Genomic DNA, 13100 nt, shown 5'->3' with positions numbered 1-13100 from the left:
AAGCTGGAGACTCCTGGATCCCTCCATGCCTGCCTTGGAGATTTTGAATAAGTAGGTCTGGGGATTGGACCTAGAAATTTGTAGTCTTTTTGTGTTTGTGGTGCGGGGTGGGTGAGGTGATATGGGGGATTAAATCCTGGCACATGCTAGGCAAGCACACTATCACTGAGCCACACCTTTTTATTTTATTTGTTTGTTGCAGAACTGTGGATCATTGAGATACCCAGCCTTTTTAATTTCTATTTTGAGACAGGGTCTCACTAAGTTGCCCATACTGGCCTCAAACTTGTGATCCTCCTGTTTCAGCCTTCTGAGTAGCTGGGATTACAGGATATGCCATCAAGCCAGGCTCACTTGGTTTTTTAGATAGCTAGGGAATAAAGGAGAGAGAAGAGAGGAGGAAAGGTAGATACCTGTCTAAATTTGAAATTATTTTTATACTCAAAATGTAGTTTTTTTTTTTTTTGTGTGTGTGTGGTGCTGGGGACTGAACCTAGGGCCTTGTTCATGTGAGGCAAGCAGTCTGATAACTGAACTATATCCCTGCCCCTGCAAATGATATTTTAAATTGACAAAATGGAGCTAGTATTAACAACTGTTCAATTTGAATCATTTTGGGGTAAGGTTCTAACATGATGCCCCCCCCCCACTACCCCCAGATATTTCAGTCTGTGTTTGCTCAAGCAAGTGTTTTCTATAAACATAAGCCAACCATCACGACCAGGGAATTTACATTTATACAACATTGCTCTCTGATCCTTAGATGTTATTTAGGTTTGCTAGTTATTCCAGTAATGTCCTTAATGGCACAAGGATTCAGTTCAGCATTATGTATGGATTTTCATGACACTTTTAAAAATTGTAAGCTAGTTATTTTGAAAAACATCCCTTAGTTTGGGTTCATCTGATGTTTTCTTTTGATTAGACTTCAATTTCGTATCTTTGGAAAGAATGTTATAGAATGGATGTTTCCCATTGCATCCTGTAAATCTGGTTGTGTGATTTGCTAGTAATGTTAACTTTGGTTCTTCAAGTAAAATGTTGTCTACGGGATTTTTTTTCTCCTTAGAAGTTAGTCTTTATGTTTTGTGTATGTATTTTTTGGAGAGTCATTTTAAAATATGTTAATATCTCATTTCTTATCAACCACTTAACTAATTCAGTTAATTTTGGGTATGTGGCCTAATGGGTTCCAGTTTATTTGAAGTGTTGGATTGCTATCATTTATTTTTATCTTGATTTTCCCCAGATTTGACAAGTAGGAGCTCCCTAAAGCTGTCTCTGCTTTCCTTTTGACATGTCCCCTTCCTTTTCTGAGCATTTCTTTACTTTCTAGTGCAGTAAGGTATTCTAGACTCCTCATATTCTCTTGGCCTCATCATTGATTCCCACCCTTCATACTGGGGATTGTAACCAGGGGTACTCAACTACGACTGAGCTGCATACCCATCATTTTGAGACAGATCTTGTTAAGTTGCTGAGGCTGGCCTTGAACCTGCAATCTTCCTACCTTAGCCTCCCAAGTCACTGGGATTATAGATGTGGGCCTGAGTGCCAGGCTCTGCCCCAGTTTTGAAATCAGCCATTTTTTTTTAGGAAAAATGTTTATTCAAGTGGGGAGTGGAGTGGTGATTAGAAACCTACATCTGAGGGGCTGGGGATAAAGCTCAGTTGTTAGAGTGCTTGCCTCACATGCACAAGGCCCTGGGTTCAATCCCCAGTACCACCTCAAAAAAAAAAAAAAAAAAAGATATGAATGTTAAGTGTGCTTGCCACTACCAGAGTGACATTGCTATTAGACCTCCGCAGATATATTTAGTATTTTTATTTTTTATTTATTTATTTATTTTTTAAATATATTATATTTTTTAGTTCTCGGCGAACACAACATCTTTGTATGTGGTGCTGAGGATCAAACCCGGGCCGCACGCACAGCAGACGAGCGCGCTACCGCTTGAGCCACATCCCCAGCCCATATTTAGTATTTTTATATGTGTATATATACAAACACATTCCCATACCCACATTTGTATCTTTTTTTTTTCTTGATTTGTGTATATTGAAATTAAATTCATAGTGATGTCTCTCTCCCACCACAGAATTCATTCTAGTTTCCTCTTTCTGTATTGCTAATTCTGTTCTTTGACAAACTTGGCCCCTCAAATTCTTTTTTTGTGGGGTGGGGGATTAAACCCACGGGTGCTTAACCCTGAGTCCCACATCCCCAGCCCTTTTTTTATATTTTTTATTTTTTTGATGCTTGGGATTGAACCCAGGGTTTTGTGCATGCAAGGCAAGCATATATATATATATATATATATATATATATATATATATATATATATATATATATATATATTTTTTTTTTTTTTTTTAAGAGACAGGGTCTCACTGAATTACTTAGGGCCTCAGTAAGTTGCTGAGACTGGCTTTGAACTTAACGATTCTTCTGCTTCAGTCTCCCAAACCACTGGGATTATAGGAATGCACCATCGTAGCTGGCTAATTCTTTTTTTTTTTTTTTTTTTTAATTGTGGTGCTGGGGATTGAACCCATGGCCTTGTGTATGTGAGGCAAGCACTCTACCAGTTGGGCTATATATCTCCAGCCCATTTCTTCTACTTCTTCCTTCCTTTTTTTTTTTTTAATATTTTATTAGTTGTTGTTGTATCTTTATTTTTATGTGGTGCTGAGAATCGAACCCAGTGCCTCGCAAATGCTAGGCAAGCGCTCTACCACTGAGCCACAACTCTAGTCCCCAGCCCACTTCTTTTTGGTTTTGATTTTTCTCATCCATCTAGGAGATGAGACGGTGGGGTGTTTTTGTGTTTTGTGGTGCATGACTTTTGGACTCAGTTGTTTAGGAAGAATAATTTGTTATTTTCTAAATTTTTAGGAAGGATAAATAATATCTATTTACTATTTAAAATTAGAAAATAAATAAGTTGTGTATTTTAAAATTAAATCTATGTTGTTGTATTTTTCAGGATAGTTAATTTGGGGCTGGTTTGGGGGTTCATTATTATAGTATGTGATAAGCCCTTGGTTCAATCCCCAGTACCAAAAGGATAATATGATTATCTTAATAGGTTTCAGCCTCACTTCCTCCTTTCACAGGGCTTTTGCAATTCTAGTTCTGTTTCTGTGGCCTTGAGCTTTTGTCACACCCCCTTATTCATTTTCTAACTGTTTTTATTGTCATCCTTTATCATCATTAAACCATTCTACTGAGAAACATTTAATTTTTCAGTTGTTTTTGTTTGCTATTTCAAGGATAGTTTTATTGACTATCTTTAGACATACTTGTTCTCAGTGGTGATGTATTTCTGTAGTGTGAATACAGCCAAAGTTAGAGCCAGATGGAACTAGGTCTTGAGGAACTTGGTTCTCTCTTCTGTCTTTGCAGGTACATGACCATCACTGTCTCCTGTATTCAACAAGCATTTCTTAGTTTTAAGTGGGCCTTAACTTCTTTTTCTTTTTTTAATTTCTAGTTGTAGATGTACAAACAATACCTTTATTTTATTTATTTATTATGTGGCTCTAAGAAACTCAGGGCCTCACACATTCAAGGCAAGCGCTCTACCACTGAGCCACAACCCCAGCTGCTGCTGCTGCTTCCTTTTTTTTTTTTTAAATATTTTTTTAGTTGTAGTTGCACACAACACCTTTGTTTTATTTATTTACCTTTATGTGATGCTGAGGATCGTATCCAGGGCCTCATCCATGCTAGGCGGATGCTCTACCACTGAGACACAACCCCCACTCCCAACTTCTTAATGATCAGTAAACTTTAAGTAATTTCTTTGAGATGGAAATGGTTTCTGCTTTATAATTTGAAGCGAGCATATTTTATCCCTAAGTACTTCTGCCTTTTTCCAACAGAAGGTGGTCTTCTGTCCTGTGAAAGAGGCGCTGGAGGTGGACTGGAGCACTGAGAAAGCTAAGGCTGCTCTGAAGCGCACGACCTCTGATTACTTTCTCTTGCAAGGTGAGTCCTGAAGGCAGAGCATCCTTCTACTGGGCTTTTGGTTTTAATTTCTGCAGATATGGCTCAGTGTACACATGGTTTTGTGACATTTGCCAAGTCAAATTTCCTCCTTACCCAAGCACTATATTGATTCAAAAAGGGTCCAGGAGGAGTGGGGGTTTAACTCAGTGGTAGGGTGTTTGCCTCGAACATAAGAGGCTTTGGGTTCCATTCCTAGCACTGAAAAAATAAACAAGAAGGGGCTGAGGCCATAGCTCAACATAGAACACTTACCTAACATATGTGCGGTCCTAGGTTTAATCCCCAGCATCTCAAAAAGGAAAAAAAAAAAAGAAAGATCTATAAAAAATATGTAAAACTTACTTAGTAACTAGCAAGAAGATCAAATTAGAGTATAAGTTTATTCTTATCTGTGAGTAAAACTTTTCCAGTAACTAAATAAAAGTGACAGCAAGACAGGAGATGGTAGGGTAGGGATAATTTGGAGGGTGAAATATATCCATTTGTCTAGACAAATGTGAGTTAAGCAGGAATGAGTCTCAGGCATGTCAGAAGAGCAGCCTTCAGAAAGTGCTTTCTTTAAGGACTGTGGGACCTGGTGTGGAGGAAGTGCCAGCCGGTGCCATTTGGGGGAAGCTAATCCCTTAGTCCGTGGCACATTGAAAACCTTCAGGAAACAGCCACTAGTTTGTAAAAGCATAAGCATCTTTTACTGCTGTTGATGAAAGGAGTCCCTGGTAGTGAGTTAGCATAATCTGGTGAGCCTCAATAGGGACCATTTTGTTAATGTCATGAGACATTTTTGGATGTTACAATTAGGTAGGGAGATATTATCGGCATCTAGTGGTTAGAAAAAGTCCTGGGGTACTGCTAAATATCTACAGTGGATAGGACAGCACTTGAGATAGAGCTGTTCAGCTTAAATGTTGGTATTGCTGAGGTAAGAACCCCTGATTCAACTCTCTGCAATTTCCAGAGTGTTTTCTCATACATCTCCATATCAGGGCACCTTCAAAGTAGACAGGATAGAAATGATTCCAGATTAGGCTTCTTGGGATGAAGAAACAGAGATGGAGAGGTTAAGTATTTTGCCCAAGAGAATACAGGTTATAAATAACAAAGGAGATTGGACCAAAACAATCCATATCTTAGAAGTCTGATTAAGTACTGTGTGATATACAAAGTAATGAGAGTATTTAAGTGCCATTCTCAGCGCTGTACACATACTAGCTCCTTGAATCTTTGTAGCGTCCATATGACACAGCTGATATACCCTGTTTTAAAAGGCAATAGGCTGAGGAGGAACCAAATGTTGTGGCTATCCCTGCTTTGGGAGAAGCCAGTGTTCAATTAAGGAGACAAAAGAAATATCCTGGAATAGTAGGAGACAAGTGAAGGTATCCTGTCCGTGCTGATGTTCCAAGGACCTAGAGAGGTAGACAGGGTTGAGGAGGAAGTAGGATTAGGACCCATACTGCAGGCAGTGTCGTGTGGTTGTTTAGAACAGGAACTTTGGAGGGGCTGGGGTTGTGGCTCAGTGGTGGAGCATTTGCCTAGCACACGTGGGTCTCTGGGTTCAATCCTCAGCATCACATAAAAAATAAAATAATTGTGTCCAATTACAACTAAAGGATAAATATTAAAAAAGTAATAAGAAGAACAGGAGTTTTGGAATTAAAATAGACTCAGCTCTGTCATTTTAAAAATTCTTTATTTATTGTTATTTACGATGCTGGGGAGAACCCAGGGCTTCACACATTATATGAGCAGTCTACCTCTGACCCCTACACTCCTCCTGACCCTGCCTGTTTTTTTTTGGTTTTGTTTTGTTTTGTTTTGTTTTGTTTTTTTGGTACTGGGGATTTAACCCAGAGTTGTTTTACCACTAAGCTACGACTCCTTTTTTTGTTTTGTTTTGAGATAGGGTCTCACTGAGTTGCTTAGGATCTTGCTTAGGATGGTGGCAAATGGAAAATATAACCCATTTGTTTATTTCTCTCTTCCAGATGGTCCTAGTTATCAGTCTTTGTTATTTCAAGTTCCAAGGTGTTAGATAATCGTGATTAAAACTATATTATTTGGGGAGGGGGTTGGGGCTGTAGCTCACAGGTAGAGCTCCTGCCTCACACATGTGAAGCACTGGGTTCGATCCTCAGCACCACGTAAAAATAAATAGATATTTTTAAAAATGTTTTTTTAATTTGTAGGTGAACACAATACCTTTTTATTTTATTTTTATGGTGATGAGGATCAAACCCAGGGCCTCACACATTCGAGACAAGTGCTCTACCACTGAACCCCAGCCCCTAAATAAAGATATTTAAAAAAAAAACAAAAAACAAAAAAACTATTATTTGTTAGTAGAAAATGTTTTTGTTGTGGTAAGACATAAAATTTAGCATTTTAGCCATTTTTAACTTTTCAAGTCAGGAATAGTCATAGAATGTGTGTGTGTGTGTGTGTGTGTTTTGCTGCTACTGAGCTGCATCCTGAATCCCTTTATCAACTTTTTATTTTGAGACAGGGTCTTGATATATGATCCAGACTGGCCTCAAACTTGCAGTACTTTGCCTCAGCTTCACTGGGATTATAGGTGTGCCTCGCGCTGTGCCCAGCTGTGTTCTTCTCATTATTCCCTCTGTCCCTCACCTGGGACAGGCATAGCTAAAGGAGTCCTTCTCATTGGCCTGCACCTCTAAACCATCCCACCACTTTGCGCAGGGCCTTAGAGCACTGTAAATAGTGCTTCGTGGTCCCTTTCTGACTTGTCATGTACAGTGAACCCACACTGACAAGCCTAGAAGGGAACTGACTCTCCTGGTCATATAGGTTAGTGGTTCCTTGGTTTTTAAAAATTCATCTCCTGACTTTTTTTTTTTTTTTTTTTTTTTAGTTTTAGTTTTTTTGGGTGGACACAATATCTTTATTTTTATGTGGTGCTGAGGATCGAACCCAGTGCCTCATGCATGTCAGGCGAGTGCGCTACCACTTGAGCCACACCTCCAACCCCTATCTCCTGACTCTTCTAGGTGCTGGTTCTTTAATGCCACATAACACCTTTTTTGCATACCCAACATCACCTTTCCTGGGCTTCTCTCTCAGCAGCAGATGACAGGTCCTAACCTCTCTGTTTTCACATGCAATTTTTTTTTTTTTTTAAGAGAGAGAATTTTTAATATTTATTTTTTAGTTTTCGTTGGACACAAAATCTTTATTTTTATGTGGTGTTGAGGATCGAACCCGGGCCGCATGCATGCCAGGTGAGCGTGCTACCCCTTGAGCCACATCTCCAGCCCCACATGCATATTTTTCATGATTGTTGTTTTCCCCTCCTGATCTTTCTATGCCTTGCAGTCTTTGCACGATGCTGCACCTGGAACTGCAGAGCATGTCCCAAATGCAGTGAGCTCTGGGGCCAGGTTTCCTTCAGTCCGGGCATATTTGGTTAATTCCTTAGGCCACCAGTTGGATCATAAAGTTCTAGAAGTAGAGGGAAATGATTCTCATGATCTCTTTCCTGGATAGTACTGCCAGCAGACTAGAAGTCTCAGTTTGTAGGTATTAAACTGACTGAGAATATCAACCTTATTTTTATATTCACATAAATACAACTTTTGATTTTCTGCTTGGCTGTTTATATAATAGATTCTCATGTAACATGACCTCATTAGAACATAGCAGCTTTCACATGTGAAGTTAACTTCTGCCAGATACACTTGCTGTTAACTGCCTTTGTGACCTTGGGAATCCCAAACAAATCAATTTACCTTGTTTTGGATATTGTTTTCTCAACTCCAAAATGATAGCACTAAATTAACTGATCAGTTTCTACAGTCTCTGCCTCCTAAGTAATCAATCAATCTAATAATTTGTAAGTTTTTTTGTATGCCTCATTTTCTGCTTTCTGTTTTTTTCTTTTTATTTATTTTTTTAATACCAGGGATTGATCCCAGGGGTAACCACTGAGCCAATTAATTATTTTTCATTTTGATAACCTGCTTAGGGCCTCGGTCTCCTGAGTCAAACAGAAAATCTTTCAGTCAGTCCTAGAATCCCATTATAGTTAGAATCGTATTTTTGCCTGTCCTGTTTTGATCACCAACTATGGTCCAAGTGGAGTGGGAGACAGTCCTATGTCATGGGAAAAGCACAGACTTTGGAGACCAACAGACCTGTTCTGAGTTCTCTGCTGCACTCTTGTCTTAGTGGGGATAACCTTTGGTGTGTAAACTTCAGATCCTGGCTTCTGACCTGATAAGGGAGATGAGGAGTAATCTCCTTTCCCTTAGTTCCAAGACAGGTAAGGAGATGGTGGTATGAAAGGTGTCCATATCAGGGACACAGAATTTATACCACCTGAGTGTTCATCTCTGGTGTTCAGCATATTTTATAATCACATACTGAGTGATAACTTTAAAATCAGGGTGAACACATCAGAAATTGATTAATTAAAATGGGGCCGTAGTTTTGCTTATTATAAAGTCAAACCTTGGTAACATTCCCACATCAAGATAGGGGTAGTCTTAGGGAATGTCTGGTATAGTGGTTAACTTTGCAGGCAGTGCTATTTTCATGTTTTTGGTACCTACAGATATTTACTGTGTATTGAACACGACTTGCTCCATTACTTGGAACTGAGGTACTGAGGTTGACAACATATTATTATTATTATTATTATTATTTATTTGTTTGTTTGTGTTTGTTTTTTTTGGAGCATGGGGGATTCTGGGGGTTGAACCCAGGGATGCTTATCCAGTGGCTACAGCCCCAGCCTGTTTTGAGTCAGGGTCTTGCTAAGTTGATTAGTGCCTTTAAGCTGCTGGGGTTGGCATAGAACTTGGAATCCTCCTATCTCAGCCTCCCAAGCTGCTGGATTACAGGCCTGTGCCATCACACCCTGCTGACGTTAACATATTCTTGAGACAACTTTTTTTTTTAAGAGAGAGAGAGAGAGTTTTTAATATTTATTTTTTAGTTTTCGGTGGACACAAAATCTTTATTTTATTTTTATGTGGTGCTGAGGATCGAACCCAGCGCTGCTTGCATTCCAGGAGAGCACACTACTGCTTGAGCCACATCCCCAGCCCTTGAGACAACTTTTGAAGTGTAGTTGTTTTTTCATTTTCCTATAAGGTGACCAAAGTTGAGCTTGTTTTGGGCTGCTCGGAGTCATATACTTGGTTTATAGACAAATCCAGAATTTAGAAACATGAAGTTTGTTTTACCTGTGGACTGTGCTCCTGACCTCTATACTATAAATCTCTAAATTCAGGATTTTATTAAATGTCATATCAGGATCTGCATGTTAGGGAAACTGGATCACCACTATACTACAGAAAACTCTGGTTCAGAGATTCTCTGAATGCTGAGCTGGGGCTGTACCTCAGCAGCAGAGTGCTTGCCTAGCATGCGTGAGGCACTGGGTTTGATCCTCAGCACCACATTAAAAATGAACAAATAAAATATATTGTGTCCATCTAGAACTACAAAAAAAAAAATTGGGGGAAAAAAAAGAGATTCTCTGAAAACTGTAGTTCATTGGCTGAGTGCATGCTCAGCATTCCTTGGGTTTAATCCCCAACACCCCCAACCAAAAAAAATTATATGAATTATGACCTAGTTAATTGTTTTGTTTCCCCATAAAACATGTAAGTTTTTATTTTGAGACAGGGTCTTGCTGAGTTGCCAATGAGGGCCTCAAAGTTAATGATCCTCCAGCTTCAGCCTCTTGACTCAGAGATTACAGTTATGTGCCACCATGCCCAGCAGGAAGTTCTCTTTTTTCTTTTTCTCTTTAAGGTTGAATCCAGGGCCTTGCATATGCTAGGCAAGCACTCTGCCACTGAGCTACATCCCCAGCCCCCCCAATCCTCACCAGCTCCTATCCCTTTTTGTTGTTTGAGTCAGGATCTTAACTAAATTTGCTGGGGCTGGCTTGATCTTGTGATCCTCCTGCATTTGCTTCCCAAGTGCATGCATGGGCCACTGCACCTAGCCAAACAATATTTAAATATATACTTGAAGAGAGATTGTTATAATTGTGTGTATGCAGTTAACTGTATGACTCTCATTAGTAAGTTGTTTTTTCTTAAACTTGATGGCATAAATAATACTGGAAAAGTCTTGGAGTGTATCTTAGAGTGACCTTGTTTAAATTGTTGGCTGCCTAATGTAGTAATCCTTTGGCTGTACCCGCATCTATGATCATGTAGGTTGTTTTCAGTTTTCCCAGGCTTTGGATTCCTTAGAATTCTTTTTAGGAATGAATAGATGTGACTTTGATGCCTTAGTGATAAATTAAAAATAACCTGATGATTTCTAGTGAGTACATTATGCTTGGTTATGATGCACATTTGAAAATAAAGAATCTGACTTTGTTTCACCATTGCCTAGTAGGGCACACAGCTGGTGCTCCATAAATGAATATTTGTGTTTAAGCGGCTCATTATTGCTGTATGGCACTTACTGCACCTTAGAGGGAAAGCTGCTCACCTACTGGTATCCCCACAGGTGGTTCTTGCTGCCCTGCTTCTTACTACTCACCAATCTTTTTAAATCTAGTCTTCCTTGCCCTGGCCTTTACTTACATGTGAACGTTTCTTGTTACCCCATTCACAATTAAGCCTCTGGTAAAGCAGACACACACCTCCCTTTGTATGTTAGTGTTGACGCATTTGGATATTGTGTGTTTTTCCAGTTTACTTAATAAGATAGTGGCTAGACTGAATGCTTCCTGCTGCATTTTTCCACTATCTCTTGAGAGTCAGCCTCACCATCTATGAGCAAAAAGTCTCATCTTTTTATTATTCTTCCATGGCATGTTGCAAAACATTAAGCATGAGCTGGTTTCCTGTGGCAAAAAGTTGACTTTGATTTGTTCTTTTTGAGGTTACTATGAGTTTATCATAACAGAAGTGCTAAAAATATCGGGTCTAGTATGGAAACAGCGTTCACTCACCAGTGTGAACAATAATGTTAATGGAGGTGGAGCCCAGAGCAGGAAGAAGTGGACTCATTCCAAGATGAGAGGTACTTACCAGAGAATCCTGGGCAATCTTAATTTTCTCAGATTGTTCTGATGAGTTGTGGAAAAATACTTAAGGCCGATTTTGGGCCACAGAACTGCAGCTGAAAATAATCTTAGACCAAACATTTGTGAACGTTTCCTATTTGCCAGATCTCGTGGCTGGGAATCATCATCAGAGGAAGACTAAGTCTTCTCACCAATGGAAAAGTCAAATAAATAATGCTGTACCTTGTGAAGAGAACTATACCAGAGGGCTATGGAAAAAGCTATGGTAAGGCTGGGGGTGTGGCTCAGTGGTAGAGTGCTTGCCTTGCGTACATGAAGCCCTGGGTTTAATCTCCCCAATGCCGAAAAAAGAAAAAGCTATTGTTTTCTTTTTTTCAGTATGTCTGAATTACTCCGTAATAGTCAAAAGCAAACTGTTATGGGAGCTCAGAGAACTGAGAGTCTGGCCATCCCTGGGGAGTGGTAGTCTTGAGCAGGTACAGGCTAGGTGGTAAAGGTGAGACTATTGCAGGCAAAGGAATAGCATATGCAGTGGACCCCAGGACAAAGACCCCACTAGAGAGACCCTTGAAGCTTACTTGGGAACTGGCCAGTGACTTCTCATTTGTCAGGATATCAGAATTAACCAGAAGACATTTGAAAAATACAGATTGCTTGATTCCATCTAGCTTAGCTTTACTGAATCAAAATTTCTTAAGGTGACTTAACATCTCTGTTTTTGTAAAGCTTCCAGTTTTCTGAAGGATTGTTAAATTACGGGGGGAAGCCATAACTATAGCAGGGGGAATTTATATTCTGGGACAAACCCTTGAAACTTTGGTTTACTCGTTGGTGTTTGTATGAAGTATTGAGATTTTTTTGTTTGTTTTTGTTTTAATGCTGGGGATCGAACCTAGGGCTTTGCACATATTAGGCAAGCACTCTACCAGTGATCTACATCCCTAGTCCTGAAGTGCTGTACTTTAAAGACATTACTGTGAAGCAGGCATAAAAGGAAGTAGTAACCCAAGTAGCTCTTGAATGCAGTGTTTTGACTGGATCCCTCAGACTAAAGAAATCAGCCAATTACTACTGAACCGTAGCTTGTGTTTCACAGTGGTATGAATTAGCAGTTTTAAAACCACTAAATATGTATCTAGGGTTGAGCAAATAGGTAAACATAATGTGGATAAAGGGTTAGTCCCCAGGTTAGATAGGGTGTTTTTTGTAAATATGGAAGAAGGGAAAGGCAAGAAGGAATGCTGTGATACTGAATTGGAACTAGAGTTGCTAGGATGAACTCATGTTTTTTTTTTTAATATGTAGATATAGAAACAGATGTATGTGGTACACATAAATAAATTTCCTAGATCTATTTGTTCAGGGGGCACAGATGCAGACATCCCCGAGGCAATCCATTGGTGGAACCAGGCTCTTTGGACAGATGACTGCTTTTTTTTTTTCCCCCCTGGGGATTGAACCCAGGGGTACTTTACCACTGAGCTACATACCCAGCCCTTTTTGCTTTTTATTTTGAGTCAGGGCCTTGCTGAATTGTTGAGGCTAGCCTCCAATATGAGATCATCCTGCCTTGGCTTCTCAAGTCTCTAGGATTATGTCACCATGCCCAACAAAATGACTGCTATTTGATCTGGGGTAGGATAATAATAAGTGAACTTGGACTATCCTGGTGTGCCCCAAAATGTGGAATAGCTTTATGAATGTTGAATGATGGGCTATAGTTGAACTCAGTGCTAGAGGGCTTGTCCAGCATGTTGTGTGAGGCCTAGGTTCCATCCCCAGAAGGCGTAGAAAGAAAAAAAGAAGGGGGGGAGATATATTTAAAAAAAAGGTGATGCCCAATAAAAGTAGAACAGATGATCAGGATTGAAGCCGGGATCTTGTGCATGTGAGGCAAGCACTCTACTAACTGAGCTATATCCCCAGCCCACAATCAGAATTTTAAAAGTCTACATATTTGTGACCCATCACTAGCATTCTATATATTATTTCTATCAAGAATCATTTGGGGGGCTGGGGGTGTGGCTCAAGCGGTAGCGCGCTCGCCTGGCATGCGTGCGGCCCGGGTTCGATCCT

At 39.8% G+C, this 13100-nt stretch overlaps 1 protein-coding gene across 1 annotated transcript in view; it reads left to right on the top strand.

The window, feature by feature from the left end:
* Nucleotides 1-13100, top strand: part of Sae1 (SUMO1 activating enzyme subunit 1) — a 62375-nt gene that overhangs the window by 24856 nt on the left and 24419 nt on the right. Inside the window, exon 6 of the mRNA XM_076837826.1 lies at nt 3886-3991. Coding sequence (XP_076693941.1) covers nt 3886-3991 — 106 coding nt within the window. The remainder of the gene's footprint in view (nt 1-3885; nt 3992-13100) is intronic.

The sequence above is a fragment of the Callospermophilus lateralis genome, chromosome 18 (genome assembly GCF_048772815.1).
Source record: "Callospermophilus lateralis isolate mCalLat2 chromosome 18, mCalLat2.hap1, whole genome shotgun sequence".
In the NCBI taxonomy this organism is placed as follows: Eukaryota; Metazoa; Chordata; class Mammalia; order Rodentia; family Sciuridae; genus Callospermophilus; species Callospermophilus lateralis.
The sequence above is the reverse complement of the archived record's forward strand: the minus strand, read 5'-3'. Positions and strand labels throughout refer to the sequence as shown.